The sequence below is a fragment of the Ixodes scapularis genome, unplaced genomic scaffold, assembly GCF_016920785.2.
Source record: "Ixodes scapularis isolate PalLabHiFi unplaced genomic scaffold, ASM1692078v2 PGA_scaffold9__187_contigs__length_104089568, whole genome shotgun sequence".
Taxonomy (NCBI): domain Eukaryota; kingdom Metazoa; phylum Arthropoda; class Arachnida; order Ixodida; family Ixodidae; genus Ixodes; species Ixodes scapularis.
In genome coordinates this window covers 76,660,497-76,682,543 of record NW_024609884.1, presented here as the reverse complement: position 1 = coordinate 76,682,543, position 22,047 = coordinate 76,660,497, and the positions used below count along the sequence as shown (strand labels likewise).

The following is a 22,047-nucleotide window of genomic DNA, read 5'->3' as shown; positions in this document are numbered from 1 at the left end:
GCGACGGTGCGGTGCGACGAACGACGACTGCCGAGCACAAAGTCCGGGCCCCTTGACGACGGTCCGCGCGTGTTCAAGAGATTCCTCCGCGGGTCGGCGGTCGGCCGCGTTGGTGACGCGCAGTGACGCCGGAATCCTTCGCTTGCTATTCGCTGACGCGTAAAGAGATGCCCCTCCCGTTTTCCGGGCTCATCTCAGAAAGGGGGGCGTGCCGTGGACTTTGATAGCAATTTTAGTAGAGAAATCCGCCGCGCATGACCGTAATTTTATGACTTTTAGGATCCTTAGGGCCTGTAGATTGAGTTACCGCCATAAATAGATCATCGCATAACGATCCGGAGGGCCCCTTTAACTAATGTCAAACCTGAATATTTGATGGAGTTCAAAGACTACCACCGTACCAACTCGCCCGGTTATTCTTTCTGTCAAAGAATAATAGCCAATAGTAATAAACAAATAAATGCCAACTATTAATTGGTTACAAAGACGTAATTGGTGCAGTGCAGCCCTACGCTATTCTACTCTTTTGATGATATCAGGTAATGTGTAAATGTATAGGGCAGTTCAAAGCAACCATTTATGTCCGACCCATTATATTGAGTTTTTTCTTTATATAAAAGTTATATGAAAAAAAGTGCTCTTCCTAAATTAAGCCGCACCACTGAATGTACAATAGCGTGTAACGTTTATGTATGTTCTCAGCGAAAGAAAAGGATGCATTAAAAAAAGGCCAATCATTTTGTTTCCTCTTTGTTAGAGCTTCTTTCACGTACACGCAAAATGTGGGTGTCTACGTCTAAAAGAGTGGAATTGACATTTCCTGCAGGGCTGGAAGGCCTGACTCAGTTTGGCTAGCAGCTTGAAACCTGTGGGAACCTGGGGAACTGAACCACAAGAGTGAGAGTGACACCCGCCTTGCACTTCCTGAGCGATGGCACCATGAGGAAGGGGGAGCTGCCCTAAAGTGAATGCAATAGCAGATGGGTCGTTCCAGTGAACCCCTATACAGATGATACCAAGCAGAAAATTATTAATAAATGTGTTATTAAAAACATGGAATGTGAATGGCACGGACAAGAAGGAGGAGATCAACACAGCGCTGTGTTGTGTTCAGATCCTCTGTTCCCATATTCTTTATGATTTCTTTTCAATAATTGGCTACTAACTAGTCCAATCATCACCACTAGTCAATAAAAGTATGCTGCTATTTATTACTATGCATTAACACTGTGCTTGCAGTTGAATCGTACAGTCATTTATTAATGGTCAAAAACAAAAAGGAGGGTGCAAGCTAGCCAAACAGGCTAAACACATAATTTATTAAAGACGGGTTCTCTGAAGGATGACACAAACGCAGAGAAGTATCAAACACAGCTGAGTATTAATGGGCGAAAAATGAATAGGCGACCCAAAAAAGAAAACGCAGGAGAAGACATGAAGTCAGTTTTTACAATTCCTCTTCTGCTTGCCAGCACTTTACAAAGGGAATTCCTTCCTGGGCCTTACAACGTTTTACTGTTGACAACCCCTGACATACCCAAGGACAGTAAACATAAAAAAACAACCTACTAACATTTGGGTAAATGTGGTTGAACAAACAACAGGGAATGCCTTGAGCTTTCAACCTAGGAAATAGAAAATTGCACAACATCAAGATTAAAAAAAAAAAAAAAAAAAAAACAGACGGACGCATCACACCTGTTTCTAACAAAAATATAGGCCAAGAGGCTTCTTCCACTCAATGGCAAAACACAGGGAAGGCACTAATATATTTCTAGGTTTCATCATTGTTAGTGATTCTTTCAGTATACCCTTGTGGTCACTCTCTTTAGTCAAAATTGTTGCATCATCATCATCATTCATTAAATCATCATCACAGTTGTGTTCTTTAAAGGGGTACGGAAACAAAAATCGAAATATTCAAGTTTCGTTTGGAAGTGAATCAAGTATGAGGGATAATAACCGTAAATGATAATCGCACGTTTGTATTTTGAACGGCTGGCTATATTTTGCGTTCCAAACGGTGCACTCCAGCAAGCGCTCGAAGAGAAGCGAACGGAGAGCGCGATGCGTCAGGGGATATCCGGCGCAAACAAAAGCAGAAAGAAAAGATTCCCCGCGTTCGTGGAGTAGCAAGGCAGGCGTGGTTATCAGCTTTGCCCTTGGTGGCGCTGGCAGCGTTGTGGTGGTGTCAATAGCGTCAGCGCGTTACAACCGAGCCGTTCGAAGTACCAGTGGCGTGACGAGCGTGTGGCTGGCCCACGTGGGCTGGCCCAAGGAGCACGTATCTTCCACAACACTGTCAGCTTAGGGCTCAACGGGATGGGGAAAGCAACTTTTGTTCGAGTTTTAAGCGACGGGCTAATTTTCTAGGGGGAGAATGGCTGTTTCCGGTTGCACGAACGAGGGTCCGAGAATGAGGGGAGTCCTTCCTTTCCGTCTTCTTGGACCGTTTGGTACAATGCGCGATTTGTGAGTTGAGCCAGATGCGCGAAGGAGACAAGTGATAAGCGAAGCGTGGGTTGCCTGCAATCCCCTGAGACAAACAAAACATGTCACTTGATCTCCAAACAGGAAAGCTTTACATGCTTCGTTTGTGGCAGACCATGATGTTCACAGTGGTTCAGCCGTGCAGTGCGATGCTTGGGGCCACTGCTTGCTCACTTAGAGTTCGAGAAAGGGGGGTGCCGTAGCACTTCCCAATTGCCCACGGGGTTATGATGTGGCTTGCAAGGAGCTGTTTTGTATTACTTCATGAAGTGAGTTGTGTTTAGTGTGACTCATTATTTCTTTATCACATGCCTCGTATGTGGTGATATGGCAATCCCTCTAAGTGAAAAAAGTGTAAATGTGTTCAGTAAACATGATAAGCTGTAAATCATGTAATAATAATATAAGAATATGCAATACCATATATGATTTTTGTACAATTTACAAGTTCTGTTATGTGTATTGGACACATTCCAATGAAATGTTCACTGGGGTCTATACTTCATTTCACCCTTCGTCCGAGCGCGGCGGACGCTACCAGCCAATCCAGCGTCGGGAGAGCGTCATGTGACCTTGTACTCCACATAACCAAAACGTCGCATGAGACTCTCCCGGCGACAGATTGGCTGGGGTGGCCCAGCATCCACTGGGCCACCCCAGCAGGTGCCCATTTCATGCCAAGCACCCTTTACCAAGGGTGTTAGCAAGCACCCTTTATGAAGGTTGCTGGCCTGAACGCCATAAGGGTGTTAGCCCAGGGACAAACTGATTTACACCCTTAAATGTGTAAAAACTTTTACTCTGTACTCAAGGCTTCTCTTTGCCATTAGTGCCAGTAAGCTTGTTTAAACTGAAAAATATTGTAACTGAAGAGTAGAGAGTTTTAGTAGATCGCTCCCATGACTCCGATAACGATACCCGATACTCCGCCACCGCCTCCCTTGCGCATGCATAGTATCGTTATCGGGGCTATCGGAGGTATCGTAACGATCTACTAAAACTCTCCATTGTTGCACTGTCCCTTCACCTAAAGTTACTTCTTTTTATTTTTTTATTTTTTTTTTACTGCTGCACTACCGGGGGATCTTAATGGTGGGACAACATACCATCCCTGAACCCACGACGACTGGAATGGTGGTCGCAACCAGCGTCGTAAGACTTAGTACTCAAAAAGGTCCAATAAATATTGAGCAGACTTGCAGCAGCTTCGCGTGTCATTACTATGTAAAAGTTTCTGGGGTTGAGTTCTCAAACTTGACCTCCCGAAACTCTTGACAGTCTTCTGAGGAACACCCAAATTTTCTGGCAGTCTGTGATAAATTATGTATTAAGTGTATAACTACAGCCACTTTTGGCCAGTGACTGGCCGGAAGTCAATGGCTAGTGGCTGGCCAAACGTGAATGGCCAGTGGCTGGCCGAAAGTGACTGGCCAAAGCTGAATGGCCATTCTCTGGCCTAAAGTGAATGGCCAGCCACTGGACAAAGGTGAATGGGCAGTCACTGGCCTAAAGTGAATAGCCAGTCACTGGCCTAAAGTGAATGGCCAGTCACTGGCCTAAAGTGAATGGCCAGCGACTGGCATAAAGTGAATGGCAAGTCACCAGACGAGGACGAAAACACTGCTATTGCCGAGCACTTTGGCCAAGCTTGGGCCATCGAAAATCTGGTTGGCCATAGTACACTTGCCAGCGATGGCCCATTCACAACGTGCTGCTTGGTAGGCGCCTAAGAGCTGAGCTCTAAAACATCCGGGAAGGGCCTCAGCACGCACTTCGTATCGCCATGCCGCAGTTTTCTTCCGCAGCATAAAGGCCGTCTGCTTTCATTGCCTTCACCATGGCAACGAACGCCGATTTTCCGAACGCCGTCTGCTAGCCAAAGTTTAATCGTTTTGTAATGAGCAGCCGCAGACTGTCACCATAAAGCGGCGTGAAAGCAGGCCGTGTGTGTGTGTGTGGGGGGGGGGATTAACACGCAATTCGGCGTTCGTTGCCATGGTGACGGCGCTACAAGCAGACGGCCTTTATGCTGCGGAAGAACACTGCGGCGCAGCGGTATGAGGTGCGTGCTCTCGCGCTTCCCGTATGATTTTCAATGGGTGCAACGCGAACAAAAAGAGTTCGAAATAGGGATTTAATGCAGAAGGCTGGTTTTCTTCAGCGCCTGTTAATTTGACAAGCCTTACACTAAAAACTTGTTTTTTTTTTGTTTTGTTTTTTTTTTTGCAACCCCGCGCCCTGTTTTATTTCTCCGTAACATGGCCTAAACTCAAAAGTATTAAACTGCCGATACCTTTCCAATAATCACCTTCTGGGCGCTGCGATTTTCATCTACTCACTCCAGTGGTCTGAGGAGGGCGTTCTGAGCGTGCGCAGTAACTCTCTTCTACAAAATGTGAGACGCAGCGCATTCGTCGAAAGGTCTATACACCGTTCCAGCTTAGGTCTAGACGCAGCCGACGCTGCGAGCAAATTTAAGTGCAAAAGTGCAAGTGAGAGGCCTTTTCTGTGTATGATTGGTTCAGCGATGATAGAGCGCGTACAGAACCACGACAAAAACCCGATGGTGCGATTTTGTCGCTGTCTGATTGGATTTATTAGCTCGTTGTGTCGCCTATCTTTGGACTTAAAGTGAAACGGAGCATAGATTGAAACGATACTGCTTAATTTGCTGCATGGCCTAAATAATAGACACGAGTGCTTTTTCAGCGTTCCGCTGAAACTCGCGCTCTGACCGGTTGAATGCGAGTTGCCAGCCGAACGCTCATAACTCCCACGCGTGTCCAATATGTGACCAGCGCCCAGTAGGCGATGCGGAAAATTCAGCACTACGGCTTCCTCTCTACGCGATGTTGGTTCTCGTCGATGCTCCTTTGTACAGTGGAGTTGGTGGTTGAAATGCATCCACGTGTTGTCTCGTTTTACCCGTATAACTATTGTTTCTTCCTAAGTTACCGCCGTCACCAACTCGTTGTGCAGATTCTTTTCATACGACTGATACTTAGCGTAGTTCGTGCTAATTTAACTTGCGCGAATTCCACTATTCGGTAATAATCGCTAAGGACATGCATTGACACGAGAAGTCCATAAAAAAAAAAAAAAGTTGCACCTGATTGTAGGCTTTCTGACCCGAAATTATCCAAATGATCAAACTTGGACACAATTTCAACAAATATAGCAGATGTCATTTGTATTGCGCCTGTTGAAACGTTGGAGCTCGTAATTAAACAAACGAAGAGGTCTCGCTACGTGTTCCAATGGAGTCTTTCGTCTTTGTGCAGGTTAATTAATTCTGCGATTCATAGCACAACTGGAAAAAAAATAACAAAGAAGCAGAAACAAATTGCAGAGGTCAGAACCATCTAGTTCGTATTACAACTTTGTCTCGGAGAGAGCTTTAATCTAAATTTGAAAGGACTTCCCGTTCTTTCTTTCTTTTGTTGTGCGGTAGCAATTCTTTAATACCCCAGTCAGACGGGCTAGTTTAGCGTCACAAGCGAGTGCACTTCGCCCTTAGTGTCATTTCTGTAGTGTGCCACACGGCTCCTCCCTGAGGAACACACTTGGCTTCGAGTGAGTTTGACGAACTCACTTCGCTCGATTGAGTGCGTGGCATCAATAGGAGTGTTTCAACAGTAAAACATAACAACACGGAAACTAAAAGGGTGGCGTAAGTTTTATTTTATAAAGAAAAAGAAATTCGTGGAAGAGAGGACAAGAAATAGTGGGGTGGATTGGAGTTTAGGCTGATCTGAACCAAGATTAGCGCAGCGCGAATTGATACAAGACGACGACAAAGTCAGTCATTCAACGGCTATCTTGGTTAGAAGAGAATCATGGAGCGTACTTTTGTTTCAGCATGTAACTATTCGAGACAACAGGATAATTATGATCTAATTAGGCAGTTTCAGGGCCTCCTCGTAGACTTCCATGGAACGAAGCGGAACGCCAAAGTTGGATATGTTCTTTATCTTGGCTTGCGATGATCGATCAGACCCTTTCCGAAATTCAGTCTGGCCACTTTGATCACTATCATCATCTGTGGAACGGCATCTGTGCCATACCAATGGCGGCCTTCTAGTGACTGATAAAGGAAGACGTTGAAGATGCTCCTTAGAGGGCCTTGCGAGGCCTGTACATTCGGGGGGTCAGTACGACGCGACGTAGAAATGGAACACAAGAGATAAGTAAGCGTTTATTTCTAATAACTCAGGTTCAGTCAACCTGTGGGCGGCACAGAATCGATTTTACAGCACTTTGGTGTATAGAATTTTCTCGAGGCATCTGAGTGGGTTGGAGCTTTGTTCTGAATGCAGGTTCTTGGTCACCATCAAACTAAAAGTGATCGAGAAAGAACTCACACCGAACAATTCCTCGCGTGCCGTTGACTTGCGAAAGTGACGGTGACGATACAAGAATTCATTTCCGCCATTGATAGGGCAAAACCCAAACTGCTTTACAAACCACCAGATGGCACTGAATTTCGGAAAGGGTCTATAGGCGTAAAAATCGTTCATTAATGTAACGTTGTTATAGAGCAGAGCTCCTAGGAACCCGTTTCGGAGTTGAGCGGCGTCGGCGTAACCGCGCGTTGCATTAAGGGCTGTTTCCCAAAATGACGTCACACGTGACGTCACGTGTGTCATTACGTGTGACGTCACGCGGGTAAACTTTTCCCGCTAAATTTTGCGGTAAACGTTTTTGCTAATTTTGGTGGAAAATTTTCCTGCTAAACTTAGAGGGGACATTTTACCCGTGTGACGTCACGTGACGTCACAGTTAAATTTTCAGGTGACGTGTTATGTGGCGTCACACGTCGATTGAGCGGGAAAATTTCCCGGCTTAATTTAGCGGGAAATTTCGCGAAAGTTTTACGCTAAGTGGGATGGGAACAGGAAAGGAGGATGGGAGAGTATGGAGGGGGAGCAGCTGCATACCCTCCCTTTCGTACCCTTCCCCCTCGTCCTCAAGAGCTGCGCTCCGATTCGGCATTACAGAGAATTGTAAACGTCAAATTTTTTTAACGTGTCTTTATTAAGGGGTATCGGTGGCCGAATGGGCTAGCGCCCACCAGATCGGAGTACGTGGAGAGAAAGCTCGCGCTGGAGAACCCAGTGATCCTGAGCTCAATCCCCAGCCCTACCCGAAGAACACACTTCCAATGAAATTAGTTCGGGGAGCACACTACGCTCGCTCCGGTAGACCAAGTGTGTAATCTCGACAGCAGTTTTCAAGGAGTAAAAATAATAAAATAAATTAACGCTGCGTAAAATTAGTAATATTTTTATAGGAGTAATATTAGATGCGCTCTTTTTTTGTGTTGGCAGGAAAGTAGTGCATCGTAGAAAACAAGCGGCTAAACTAGTTTCTAGCCTTGGCCCCTGCGCGACGGCCAGCGACGGCCAGGAGGCACCTGCAAGACTTTCCAAAAAACGTTGGAGGTCTCTTAGTGCCGGCCTTGATCCCAGAAAGCCAGTTACTCGCATATGGCCCATGATGCGAAGCTTGCGTGTTAGGCCGCAGCAAATTCGTCCCTTCCGGGCCATCGCTTTGAGCCGCCAAGTCTCAGCAGTAACCATAGCCGAGGAATTCTGTGTCAAGATCACCTCCTGCTCTACTCTTATCGACTGCAGAGCGAATGCGACAGATGACCACCCATCCGTAAGTGTATGCAATGCTGTTGAAGCATATTTTACTTTAAAAGAACTTGATATGGCACTCTTTGCATCTAACGTCAAGTCGTCCCCGGGCACGGATGGAATACGATACTCAGCCTTACGTCACCTGGGGGAAGCGGCTAGAACCTTCTTGTTAAAGGCCTTTAACTCATCATGGGAAACAGGTATTGTACCGAGGATATGGAAAATTGCTCGTGTGTTGCCAATCCTCAAACCTGGAAAGTTTCCCCTAGATATTAATTCGTATCGTCCAATTGCATTAACAAGTTGCATAAGCAAAGTAATGGAACGAATGTTGCTAGCCCGTATCGAATGGGATCTAGAAAATAGAGGATTATATCCCTCGTCCATGAATGGATTTCGACGCGGAAGAAGCAGCATCGACAATGTTATTGATTTAGTGACAAGCATTGAACAAACGAAAACTGTCAACAAGATAACAACAGCTGTATTTGTGGACATAAAATCGGCCTTCGATACTGTAGAACACGGGGCCATTCTTCACGATCTGGGGGCCATTGGCTATGGAGGACGCATATATGCGTGGATTGCAAGTTACCTCAAAGAAAGACAAGTGTACATATCGACGCCGGAGGGCAACACTGGTTTTCATGAAATCAAGAGGGGAGTACCGCAAGGGGGGGTCCTTAGCCCCATGCTTTTTAGCATTTCTCTAATAGGCCTTCTTAAAATACTTCCTAAAACCGTTCACGTATCCATATACGCTGATGATATCTGTTTCTGGGCGTGTAGTAGGTCTCTCTACGTAAACAGAGCAAGACTACAGAAAGCAATAAACATCACAGCACGCTACCTCCACGAGCGGGGTCTGCATATATCACCGGACGAATCAGCGGTGATGGCATTCAGCAGAAAACACACGGACAAATACCCAATCGTGATCGATGGAAAACCAATTCCTTACGTCACTGAACACACATTTGTGGGTGTCACTCTCGACAGGCAACTGACATGGAGCCCCCACATAAAGCGCCTAAAGAAAAAGCTGACCGCGTTTACCGATATGATCAGAATGATTAGTGGGACTAAATGGGGATGTTCTGTCTGTGCGCTAATGGCCCTATACAACGCTCTGTTTCTCGGCCTTATGCGCTACAGTCTTCCTGTTATACATAATGTATCACGGTCTCTTCTTAAAGAATTAGAACGTGCCCAAGCACAAGCTCTTCGAGCTTGCTTAGGACTGCCGAAATGCACATCGAATGTGGGAACTCTGGCTGAAGCACGAGCAGTTTCGCACGCCATTTTAAGGACACAAGAAACGTTGCGAGCTCATCTTCGTCACAAAACTCGAATACATAAACATCATCTAGCAGATATCACAACAGAGAGACCATCCTCAGGATTTGCCCAAGTAGTCACGCTTTTGCAGGATTATATTCCCAAATCATTTGAAGCGGCTACAATTCCAAGATATCCGCCGTGGAAGTACCCCCACTTAGAAATCAGAACAAGTATCCCAGGGATCACTTCGAAAACAAAAATGCCTGCGCCGGTGATCACCCAGATTGCTCTTGAATACATCAATAAATCATACAACTCATTCCGCCACATCTACACTGATGGCTCTACAATGACGTCATCATCGGCTCTGGGAGTCTACATTCCTTCTATGAGAACATCCATAAAAGCAAAGCTGAGCCACGTCACCTCATCAACGGCGACAGAGCTCGCGGCAATTCGAGCAGCAGTGACACAGGCGGGAACTGAAAAACCTCAATTTTGGGCAATATTTGTTGACTCGAAGCCCGCTCTCTACACCCTCTCCTCGATGAAAAAAAGTGGCCCATATCTACAACTTGCACAAGATATTTTGGAAGCAGCTCGCCAAGCTTCGTGCCAGGGACACCATTTTATCCTACAGTGGGTTCCTGCCCACTCCGGTATAACCGGAAATGTTCTTGCCGACAGAGCTGCTAGAGATGCCCACGAGAGCATTGTTATTGTCTCTATTCCATTCTCGAGACCAGATTCAAATAGCATGATAAGAAACATCGGCCAAGAAATAACATCGTCTCCTTGGGGAAACCCTCAATACCACTACAGATATCTTTACAATATTGATCCTAAGCTACAGTTTCGGGCTCCACGAGGTTTACCAAGACAAACGGAGACCGTGCTACACCGCTTACGGCTGAAAGTTGCGTATACCAACAGCTACCTTCACAAAATCGGAAAAGCTCAGTCTCCTGAATGTGCATCCTGCGGCGGCGTCCATAACATCCAACATGTAGTGTGCGAATGCGAGGAGTACAGCCATGAAAGGCAGTTAATGAAGAAACAGCTCAACATCAAAGAGGAAGAACAAATAAGCATCGACATCGTGTTTGGTCCCTGGATGACATCTTCTGACGGTTATAAGGCCACAGACGCTCTCCTGAAGTTTTTGAAGAATACTCGCTTACAGCATAGGCTCTAGTGTTCTAAAGTGAACTGAAGTGGTAAATGACGCTTGCCATTGAAACACTCACATCTACAATTATCTACAATTTTTTTTTTTACTTTGTATCACTTTTTTTATATTCTCTTATACTTCCTTTATGTCAATTCTGTTTTCTTACCTTTCTCTACTCCTTTCTATTTTCTCTTTGTTCTTCCGTTCATTACACAGTGTAGCAAACCAGCACAAGGCGCTGGATGACATCACTGTTTTAATAAACGCCTACTTCTCTCTCTCTCCACCAGGAATCTGAAGGTGGCAGGAGAGACGCGAAAGCTTGCTTGAAATGAAACTCGCCCAAATGGGGCAAGGTGTCTTCAAACCACCGTTCGTTTCTCTGGAAAGTCCACCGTTCTCGACTGATCACGGGTAGGTTGTCGGTCATGAGAGCGGCTATGGTGAAGGCGTTGGCCTGCAGCCGCTGATCGATGTCACTTGCAATTCTTGCCTGTGCGTCGGCATCCAGGTCTAGCTGCCTCTCATCTGAAAGGCGTCGGGCTCTCACGGAGAAAAGTAACGCAACCACGCGCTTCCACTGTCCATAATCGCGGATATCGCCCTCCAGTTCGTCCTCCATACACTCCATGATGTTCGTTGTGAACAACAAGTTCGATGGCGAGTGGCCGAGTGGGCTCGCGCACACTAGCTCGGAGCACGTGGAGCGAAAGCTCGCGCTGCAGAGCCCAGGAATCCTGGGTTCAATACCTACGCCTGCTCGTTTCGATCTGGATGAGCATCGTACCGGCGTGCGGACGTGTATCACTGGCTTGTAATGGCTGATCGTAATTATCAAATTGGATTTAAATTTGGATTAAGGCTCGTGACGAACAATGTATGGTAATTTGTTTCTAATAAGACGACGAAGTTATTTATGAAAAAAAATGCGTATGCACTGTAATATTTTGCTTGCCTATTACTTACCCATCGTCATCGCCATAATTTTGGAGTGACACTAAGTTTTCCCGTGTAGCACCAACACACCTGGAGTGTGTTGTAACGGGTTGCAGCGCACTCGCTTGTAGTGACACTACACTAGCCCGTCAAACAGGGGTATAAGTGACCCGCCTCCTCCTGGCCATCGCATCGACACGCATAAAGAGCAGGGGGGGCTAAGCTCGCCTCGGCGGGAATCCCTCCGATGCAGCGTCGCGAGGGAGGGGAGGAGCTTCTTTTAACTCCGCCCCGGCGAGTTTCCCACTCCTCCTCTTACATTTCCGACCCCCCCGACGTCGGCGAGTTCCCCAGCGTAGCTCCGATTTGCCCCTACGCTCCGCAGTGAAGGGTTTAATTTGATTTAAATCGGAAATGACAAATAAAAATCGGAAAAAGCATGGATGCTAATTATCAAAGCCTTTAGGTAATAATAAATTGTATTCCTGGTAGCGAATTGCTGTAAAAACCCATATGTTTATAGGAATCACTGCGAGCATGCTGTTCGTCTGCTATGAGCGAACGCGGGCGAATAGAACACCATGGACGACGGCCAAGAAAGCGCGATGCAAGCTAAAAGACTGCAGCCTCGAGCTTCTGCTGCTCAACAAGAGCACTTGTATTCATTCATGCGCGACCACCCGCAAATTACACGCGCCGCCAGTGATTTTACAGGAGGGGTAACGCGCGAAAGCAAAGAAAAGCTGTGGAGACAGCTCACGGCTGAACTGAACGCCCTCGGACCAGCCACAAAGTCGCCCGCCCGGTGGCGACATTACTGGACGGACAAGGTGTCCTGGGCCAAAAAAAAGGCAGTAGATTTCCGCCAGAGCAGTGGGTGAGTAGTAGTGACCCTTGATCCTTGATGTGTAACCTGTATGTGCCCGTCATTGTTCGGGAACGCTGGCCTTACGGAGCCACAATGATATCTAGAGGGAGCCCTGTGATCTCCTAATTCCCGTCAGTGCAATCTGTGTATACCTGCGAATCAGAAAGAACTCATTTTTCGACGTTCCTGCCCAGCGGTACAGGCGGCGGCTCGGTGCCCGGCGAGGCCGGCGTCGTTCTGGACGTCGTTGGCCACGACGCATCTAACGATTGCGGCTCCGTGAAGCTGCCTGGTCGGCCAGAGGTAAGAACGTAAGCTTCTCTAAAGCTGAAATGATTGTACATAAACAAGAAAAATTGGGACGCGCTAAGTAGACTATTTGTGCATAGGACCTATACAGGTGTATTATATATGGACACCGAGAAATTGAGGCTGGTCGCTTAGCACATTCTACGGATTTTGGGCCAAGTGTCGAGCACACCACATAAGTGTGCTATCTGGCGAGGATATCTACATGAATAAGAGGCTGCATCGGAACATAAGGGGTAAACTTCCATCTAACATGCCGATTTTTCCAATGTGGTTATTTTTTTGTTTCATGGTTTTGAAATGAGCATGGAGCATGCACACTGATCTGCTTGGGATCAGAATGTGACAAGTCTAAAGAACATAAGAGGAATGGAGTGTCTAGAGTTCAGTCCAGTCTGAACAGCAGCAGACGCAGGAGAGTTCTGTCCAGGTGGAACGGTAGCAGGCCCAGCAGGGTTCCGTCCAGAGGGCCTAGTGGATAGCATTTTGTCTTTTCGTCTTCAAGATTGAAAAACAATAAGAAGCTCTCAGTCAATTTTTTCGGACGCTAAGGATATTTTTTGTGAATATTTGCAACCTGGAGGCACAACACAAGCTTCTTTTTGTTCAAAACTAATTACAAAACTATATGCTGCAATCTAGGAGAAACGTTGAGGGAAGTGGAGACAGGAACTGCTCCGTCATTATAAGAATACACCCCGCCTCAGGTCTTGCATTAGAATGGTTGTCATTCCTAAATAAAACTTTGAAAATGATCCACCACATTCACTGTACCTGGCTTTCAATAAATACAAACTTAAAAAAAACATGATTGCTGGGACAATCGCAATTAACTTAAAGACTAAATTAAACTTGACACTGGAACATTGCCAGTTGTTACTCCGAAAATGGATTAGGGGCACCAGCATATAGCGACCAACCCCCGTGTAGCTCGACGGAGCTTGTCGCGTGTTTCTCTTTAGTTTGGACGGAATTTGAGCGGCGGCTAGAGTTCTCTCTCTGCATGGACCTCCAGTGGTGAATGTGATTCTGTCTGGACGGAAGTCTACAAGGTTTGTTAACTTTCCGTCTCGACAGGACCCTAGTGATGACAATTTTTCTGTCTGGAGGGAACCCTAGCCACAGCCTAAAAGAAAAGCAAAACACAGTTTTCTGAATGTTGTTTCATAGTGCAGTGTCGACACCTGTAAATATTGCTGAAGCATACAGCAATAAGTTTCCCCATTTTCCATTTCACCAAAAAGTATTGTTTTGCCTCCGTCTCTAAGTCCCTCTTGCCATTAGACGACGGAGATATTTACCTTCAAAACCCTGCACCACTTTCAGGGTGCACCACCACCACATTCACCCGAGTCGCCACCAAGAGTTTCGGTTGGGGAGATTGCAGGGACAAGCGGTGCATCCAGTAAGTTGCTCAATATACTAAGCAATGCTGTCTGTGTTTCAGTTGATATGTGTCCTTCATAATATGAACAAATATAAACAGGACACCAAGCTGCACCACCAGCTTCCAGGCTTTTGTCACCTGGAAATGAGGGCACGACCGACACATCCGGTAAGTTTCTTACTATAGCAAGCATTGCTATCAGTGTTTCGAATCATATATGTCCTGCCTGTGAGAACAAATTTAAGAATGATCCTAAATTAAGACAAATGCATGGCTTATTACATTACATTCAGACTCGAGGTCTGACAATGCACGCGTCCATAAGATAACTGCATGGAAGAGCAATATGTGGGCCACATTAAGAGTGCTGCCTGAAAATACTGAGGAAATGTGCAATCGAAGTGTGAGATTTCTGAAAAATTAGTGTCTAAGCACATGTTCAGTTAAAAAGAAAAAAATATTGCACAAAATATACATAGCATATGGCAGGCCTTAACGTTCAGAATTGTTGCACCTGCGTCAGCCTTGACTGCCGTGCACGGGTGTGCTTGGAGAAGCAGCCGACACGACGGGTCAGTTCAATCAGTTGGGTGGCCAAGTTACCTTCTGAATAATTTCCACACATTTTAAAAGTAGCACCCTTACATGTACTGTGAAACATGCACATTCTGGGCATATTATGGTATTTATCAGGTGTTTCTAATACTTTTTGAGATAGCACATGGAGCTTGGCAAAGAGTCCTTGCTTGCTGCTTACTGGCTGTGTCTCGTCCACCTCATACTTTGTTTACAATTGCTTTCGCCCTTAGTTCCCAGCCAGTCAACCACCCTTGCACAGTGTCCTGTACGGGCACCACGGCGTCGAAAACGCAAGGGGGGCCATGATGCTGCCGAGGAATATGTTCAAGACCAACGACGCCTGGTGGACCTCGCAGAGGCGAGGGCTGCTGCTTCGGAACGGGTATGGGACCTATTTCCTCAAGCGGCATTTGCCTCGGTGGCTGATGTCATCTGACATGTCTTGGTGCATGTGCATGTACCAATATTTGTTAGTGCATGCCTTTGCTGTCTCCTATCCTTTCAGCAGCACGGTTATGGTACAGAATTGATGGTCTAATGATGAGAAAAATAACAGCTATTACAATTTGGTGTTCCTGGTACAGGCGTGACCAGGGAAAATTACAGATTGACTAGAGAAAGATAGATGCTATATATACGGCAATACCCGGCCCAAAATTTCCTTTCGACAATCACACAGAGGGGGGGGGAGGTACTTAGAGTTATTTCGGAATCATCATAATCAGTGTTTCCGTTGTTTATGTCCCGACAGTAAATTCCAGAAAGCCAAATCATTCGGAAGAATGATCATAAGCAAAGCAAGTATGAAATGTTCAAATTATGGGGTGCTTCCAATTTATAGATTTATCAGGTCATCTGATTAGACTGATGGCTCCGATTGCTGCAAGTTGCATGATACACTGGTATTAAAATAATATACATTCTGATATTCTTTAAATTGCGCATGTCGTTGAACAACATATCAACAAAATGATGTTCGGGCAATTGGAAACAGCAACAGGCCTTACTTGTCTTGGGGACATGTCCAAAATATGTGGAGTACCGAGTGTTGAAACAGGTTGATGGTGACAAACAGGCAACTTTTTGTGAACCGAGTTATCTTATGCACCTCTTATCATTCCAGCACGTGGAATCGCTGCTAACCGAAATGAGGCGACAATGCAGCGCAACGGAACGGCAGGCAGCTGCCATGGAACGGCAGGCTGCAGCGATGGAGCGGCAGGCTGCGGCGATGGAGCAGCAAGCCGCAGCCATGGAACAGCAGGCTGCGGCCATGCAGGTGCCCAGAGCACTCCTGCTGCTTGTGGCCATGTTGGCCACCACATTCCAGCGCGTCGTGCTTGTGCCGAGCAGGCCCCCAACACCGCCGCAGTTGGACTAAGTCACTCCTACCCGTTTTTTTTTTATGAAATGCAACAGAGTTTGTAGTCCTGCATAATTATTTTTAGGACAATGTATACAGTCGCCAATTGATTTTTCGGACTTCGCACTGATTGAAAAACCGTCTGAATAAGATAGTAGTCTGAAAATTCAGCAGATTAAAAAACTGCCTTTATTACGTCTAAGCCGGCTTAAAAAAGCCATAAATAGTAGCTTACTTCGGGTTATGTCAACGCGCCTTGTTTTAGGTTACGCCCGTTTGCGTTCAGCAACTTTTTATTAACTTGAGAATTGCTGCCTTCTTTTCTAGCGTTATGGTCGAGTACTTTCTGCGCTTCTTAGCAAAACATCATAGCAGCGAAGAACAGATGGGCAATGACGTCCAAGCTAGCGTTTTCCAAAAACACGATCCACCGAAACGAGGTCGAGATGAGGCGCAAGTCCACAACTACAATGGCGAATCAACAAAGAAAAATGGTAACAACAATGATGATGATAATGAAAAGCAGCTAGAATAAAAGAAAAAAACCCATACAGCATCACGTAGCAGTAAACTTAGCAGTACTCAATGAGGCCTGCCAAACCAAGAATTAAAAATAGCCGCACGGCGGTGGTGCTTCGTGGTGATCGCCCGCGACGATTTTTTTCCAAAAAATCAAACGTTCGGACTTCAAGCTGTCCGATACATCAGTTGTGAATATGCACTCTTTCTATCGGGTAGGTGACGGTTCCTCCTTTAGGCCAGAAATATCGAACAAGTGTGAGTTATCTGCATCCGAAAAATTGGTGGGCGACTGTATTCCTAATAGTATTCTATGAATCATTGTCAACAAAGATGTTTTACAAGATGTGGTCATTTTATTTCTTTTCTAGCATGTTTCACAAACATTTACGTGGAGAAATCTGGAACATTCTGTGAAATGAACTACTGCCGCTCTTGATTATGTAGGTGGCCGTATGACCTTTTGTAACAAAAGCTGGCGTCCCAACCTACGAGGGACATGGAACATGTAAACAAATTAACCCTCATTTCCATCAATAACAACAAATCATGTAACCTTTTCCCTCGTAACGACAAAAGTTGCGAGGCTGAGCTAATATCCCCCCCACCCCGTCCTTGAAAAGCATTGCGACTAGGAGATACCCAAAGCCTCTGTCTTGAAGAGCTCGTGAAACCAGCTGTGCAAGCTCTGGACTGCAAGGCCCCTGTTCTTGCAGCCATCAAACATTCTTCCCCATAAAGATTAGAACTGAGAGCGAGTTCTGTTTGCCTTAAGCTATGCGTCAGTGTGACCTATTCATTCACAGGCAGGGACCGACAACTATATGCATGTTGTGAAAAAGTTTTTTCACAAGCGCTTTTTCTGAAGTTTTAGATACCTCGCAACCTCTGCAAGCACCGAGGAATCTGTACACCAAGCGAAATCTTGAACAATGCATGTTGGCTGACGAAAACAGGGCGTATAACAAACTACATTTGTCAGTTGAGTTTAACAAGAGCCCATGAGCCTCCTCGGAAGCAACTGTTGAGAGAAGAGTTATAAACTGCCCGGCAATGTGCTCCATCAATGGTTCAACAGATGCGTGGGTAAAGGTGTTGATACCAGCTCCTTTCCCCTCTAGCAAACACTTTGCTAGCCGGGCATCACTGCATAAGGTACCTTCATCCGTACACTTGCAGAAATGCCGCAACAAAAGTCTAATGCAAAAACACATCCTGCTGAGCCGCCCGTACGTGTGAAACTTGCAAAAAAGAACATCAAACACGACATCAGGGTCACTACTTGCCCTCACGGAACACCCATACATGTGAAACTTGCAAAAATGTACATCAGACATGACGTCAGAGTCACTACTTGTTCTCCTGAGGCACCCGTACGTGTGAAACTTAAAAAAAAGAACATCAAACACGACATCAGGGTCACAACTTGCCCTCACGGAACACCCATACATGTGAAACTTGCAAAAATGTACATCAAACATGACGTCAGAGTCACTACTTGTTCTCCTGAGGCACCCGTACGTGTGAAACTTGCAAAAAAGAACATCAAACACGACATCAGGGTCACAACTTGCCCTCACGGAACACCCATACATGTGAAACTTACAAAAATGTACATCAAACATGACGTCAGAGTCACTACTTGTTCTCCTGAGGCACCCGTACGTGTGAAACTTGCAAAAAAGAACATCAAACACGACATCAGGGTCACTACTTGCCCTCACGGAACACCCATACATGTGAAACTTGCAAAAATGTACATCAAACATGACGTCAGAGTCACTACTTGTTCTCCTGAGGCACCCGTACGTGTGAAACTTGCAAAAAAGAACATCAAACATGACGTCGCTCACTACTTCTTCTCACGTGACACCCGTACACGTGAAACTTGTCAAAAGAACACCAAACAAAAAGCTCAAAACACTGCATAGGATCCACATACCTGCGAATCTTGCGAAAAGGACAGTGGAAACACTGTACACAAACACGAAGTCCAAGCAAGCTCCGGCAGTAAACACACCTCACCCACAGGCAAACACACACACACACACGAAGTCCAAGTAGGATCCGGCACAATGCAGACCTCACAATACAGGCACACACACGGAGTCCGAGAAGGCTCTGGCACAACACAGACTTCACTGTACAGGCACACACACGGAGTCCGAGCAAGCTCCGGCAGTAAACACACCTCACTGTACAGGCACACACACGGAGTCCTAGAAGGCTCCGGCACAACACAGACCTCACTATACAGACACACACACGGAGTCCGAGGAGGCTCCGGCACAACATGGACCTCACTGTACAAGCACACACACGGAGTCCTAAAAGGCTCCGGCACAACACAGACCTTACTATACAGACACACACACGGAGTCCGAGGAGGCTCCGGCACAACATGGACCTCACTGTACAAGCACACACACGGAGTCCTAGAAGGCTCCGGCACAACACAGACCTTACTATACAGACACACACACGGAGTCCGAGGAGGCTCCGGCACAACATGGACCTCACTGTACAAGCACACACACGGAGTCCTAGAAGGCTCCGGCAGAACATCCACAGCACTGAGCACGCATTACACTTAGAAAGTATGAGACCATCACTGGTGGCGGCCACGATGGCGGATCCGGTGAAGCCGGCGACGTACACGACGCACATGACTTGTGGTAGCTCCAAGCACAAGCTGGTCCCGCATGGCCTTACCCTCAATGTAGAGGCGCCTCGACTGCAGGATTCTGCGCTCTCGTGCTGCGTCACTGCTCTCGTCTGCCTCGCTGTCATCGTCAGAGCCGCTGCTTGACTCGGATTCCGACGACGATGATCCCGGATCCGATTCCCCTGCGCTGAGGCAGATGTTGTGGAGCACTGCACAGGCTGCCACGATCGTGCCGGCGATCCTTGGATGGTGGTAAAGAACCCGGTGTTTTTGCACGCATCGAAAACGACTCTTCAGCAGCCCAATGCAGCGCTCCACCACCGACCTCATTGAGGCGTGGGCAGCGTTGTAACGCCCGGCAGGTGTGGAGACAGCTGGCCGGCCAGGCACGGGAGTCATGAGCCATGGCTCCAACGGGTACCCACTGTCTCCTGCATGAAAAATAGCAAGTCTAATCTCAGATACGTGAACCACATGCTGTGTTTTATCCAAATTTGATTTATCCCGTCCGACCCTCCATATGCCGTTTCCACAAGCAGGTGGTGTGCATTCAGCGTTAACCTTGTAGTTTCCGAGTAGTGCTGATAACGAGTACTACTTGTTGAAACCACCGCTATATCTTATTTGCATGCCAGAGACGCCGCAGACCTGTCAACCAATATCAGGTGTTTGCCGTCTCAACAGGTTTTTACAGATGACACCGACTATGGTGATGATGACACGCCTTGGAAACGAGTTTTTGGAAAATGCTGTGGAAGCTCTGGGAATGAGGACCGTGAGGCTATCTCCAAGAGTATTTCTCATGTCTGTTACCCGCGAGAGTCTCACCTTGATGAGATTGAAATAAAACGCAATGGTACACTTGAAGGAGCTTCTTTGCAGCTGGAGGCTGGACACGGAGCACCTATCAACCCCACTCCTCTCTTTCCTATTCTCGCAGTGCCTAGTGTAATTCAGTGGTTAACTGACAACACTTCTTGATTTCAACAGTTTCGACCCTAATGCACTAAAGATGAACTGTTAAATTCCTCATCTCTGCTCCAGAGCCTCGAGCAAGGACATGAAAGTAAGCCTTTGCATGATGCCTTGCTTTAGGCCAGTCATCCAAACACTGGTGTATAGTTCTACAGCAATCTGTTCATGTGAAAGTCAAGAAACGTCTGGGTACTCTGCATTTTGTTTTCATGCGAGCTGACAATGTGCTGCCACTTTAGGTACACTCACCGAGTAGGTACTCCCCGTGCCTGATGAGCCTGCCAGCGATGCACTGCTGCCGCACCCAAGACTGCCTCCACACAAGGGCGTCATGTGAGCAGCCAGGCATCGAAGGGTCGACTGCCAGGATTCGCATGTTGGCGTCGCACACCTGCAACAAATAAGAGTGCGATAAGAGAGAGACAAACAGATGATCGCAGCTTGTGTACATCTGTTACGTTCCTTTCATTTTGAAAAAGACAACTTAGCAGTGATCCCGCGCACTGTGAGAAAGAAATAAGCATCTGTCAATAGTATTGTGCAATATGCTTCTACCGGTGCCTTCGGTGCACATCAACAGGTATAAATTATGAATAGAAGCACGTCTCCCAACACTCTTACAATGTCCATAGAGCTGTGCAGCAATTACTACTCGGACCCAGGGGCGTAGCCAGGGGGAGGGCTTATGGGGCTTCAGCCAGCCAGCCAGTGAGCCCAACCAAACCGGCCTCCCCCCCAAAAAAAAAAAAAAAAAAAATTTAGCCGACCCTAAATATACACATGCATTGTGACCCCCCCATCCCCCTCTCCGCACCCCAAGTCGTGGACATCCCAGTCACCTCAACTCCAGCCCCCTGCCCCCAGCCCCCAGCCCGCCCCCCCCCCCCCCCCCCCCAAGCCCCCGATTTATAACGATTTCAGATTACAACAAACGTGACCACATGTTACAAACTCGGTAGGAGCCAAAAATGGAAACTTACCACCATGACGTTTAGCGCGTAGTGGAGCTTGCGACACCAATACAACGCCTTGGTGACGGTTCGGTCGAACCGTGACGGACCCTTGATGGCCACAAACGTCCCGTCGACGCACCCAACGACGCCCGGGAGGGTGCCTCGTCGCAGGAAGGCTTCCTGTGTGGCCGCACGTTCTTCCACGGTCTCGGCGAAAGCGACCCACGCGGGGCCCAGGCGGCGAACGATGGCTACGGCCACGGCACGGACGGCTGAGCTCACCGTAGTCTGGTGGACGGAGAGATTTCGGTCGCTCCCCACCAACCCCTGGTAGCTTCCCGTCGCGAAAAACCGCAACGCCACGAGGACTTGCTGTTCAACGGTGACGACGGTCCGTGCACGGCTCCACCGTCTCAAGCCAGGATCGTCACGCAGTTCGTCGCACAGCCACCTTACAACGTCTTTCGAGAGGCGATAGTGTCGTTGAAAATCAACGTCATCCATGTCAAACGCATTGGCGTGGTCTAAGTACCTACGCCGGCGGCGAAACACGAACAAAAACGCTGCCATTTTGGACGCTTCTCCCCGATCTCGCGCCCAACTCGCCCAAGCTCGCCTAGGTCGGAGCCGGCAAGCTTTTCCCATCCGCGGCGGCTTCTGCCACGTCACAATGACGTCACCGCATCTCGCCGCGAGTTCCGAATATGCAACTCTCCGACCGCCTCAAAACCCTCCGTTAACGTCACGATCTAGGGAGTGTCGGCGCGTGTCGTCATGCACGGCGCCGACCAATCGCGGCGGTCGGCGAGTTTGGCGGAGAACTCGCCTCGAGCTCGCCGCGCCGAGGTTAGCCCCCCAGGAGGCACTCACCTTATTAGCGGCGAAATGTTTTGGTGGCGCCCTCCTATG

At 47.3% G+C, this 22,047-nt stretch overlaps 3 protein-coding genes across 3 annotated transcripts in view; 2 read left to right on the top strand and 1 right to left on the bottom strand.

Moving 5' to 3' along the window:
• The window catches only part of LOC8024676 (WD repeat-containing protein 86), a 283,179-nt gene that overhangs the window by 191,287 nt on the left and 69,845 nt on the right, over nt 1–22,047 (top strand). The gene's annotated exons all lie outside the window — the stretch shown is intronic.
• On the top strand, nt 11,944–16,774 carry LOC120845778. Its single transcript, XM_040217318.3, has 6 exons — nt 11,944–12,397; nt 12,583–12,691; nt 14,024–14,102; nt 14,184–14,252; nt 14,894–15,045; nt 15,787–16,774. The coding sequence occupies exons 1-6, from the start codon at nt 12,102–12,104 to the stop codon at nt 16,042–16,044; spliced, it is 963 nt and encodes a 320-aa protein (XP_040073252.1). The 5' UTR covers nt 11,944–12,101; the 3' UTR covers nt 16,045–16,774.
• Nucleotides 16,878–21,779, bottom strand: LOC115324055 (putative nuclease HARBI1). Its single transcript, XM_029984545.3, has 3 exons — nt 21,166–21,779; nt 20,435–20,576; nt 16,878–19,641 (listed from the first exon to the last, which is right to left on the bottom strand). The coding sequence occupies exons 1-3, from the start codon at nt 21,706–21,708 to the stop codon at nt 19,154–19,156; spliced, it is 1,173 nt and encodes a 390-aa protein (XP_029840405.1). The 5' UTR covers nt 21,709–21,779; the 3' UTR covers nt 16,878–19,153.

What these genes read in the sequence shown, in the direction of transcription:
- LOC115324055 (XM_029984545.3), bottom strand. Translation starts at nt 21,708, where the DNA reads ATGGCAGCGTTTTTGTTCGTGTTTCGCCGCCGGCGTAGGTACTTAGAC. An exon ending in ACGCGCTAAACGTCATGGTG is followed by an intron (nt 20,577 to 21,165) that starts GTAAGTTTCCAT and finishes TATTTGTTGCAG; the next exon opens with GTGTGCGACGCCAACATGCG. An exon ending in GCACGGGGAGTACCTACTCG is followed by an intron (nt 19,642 to 20,434) that starts GTGAGTGTACCT and finishes TTTTTCATGCAG; the next exon opens with GAGACAGTGGGTACCCGTTG.
- LOC120845778 (XM_040217318.3), top strand. Translation starts at nt 12,102, where the DNA reads ATGGACGACGGCCAAGAAAGCGCGATGCAAGCTAAAAGACTGCAGCCT. An exon ending in AGGGACAAGCGGTGCATCCA is followed by an intron (nt 14,103 to 14,183) that starts GTAAGTTGCTCA and finishes AAATATAAACAG; the next exon opens with GACACCAAGCTGCACCACCA. An exon ending in GGGCACGACCGACACATCCG is followed by an intron (nt 14,253 to 14,893) that starts GTAAGTTTCTTA and finishes TTTCGCCCTTAG; the next exon opens with TTCCCAGCCAGTCAACCACC.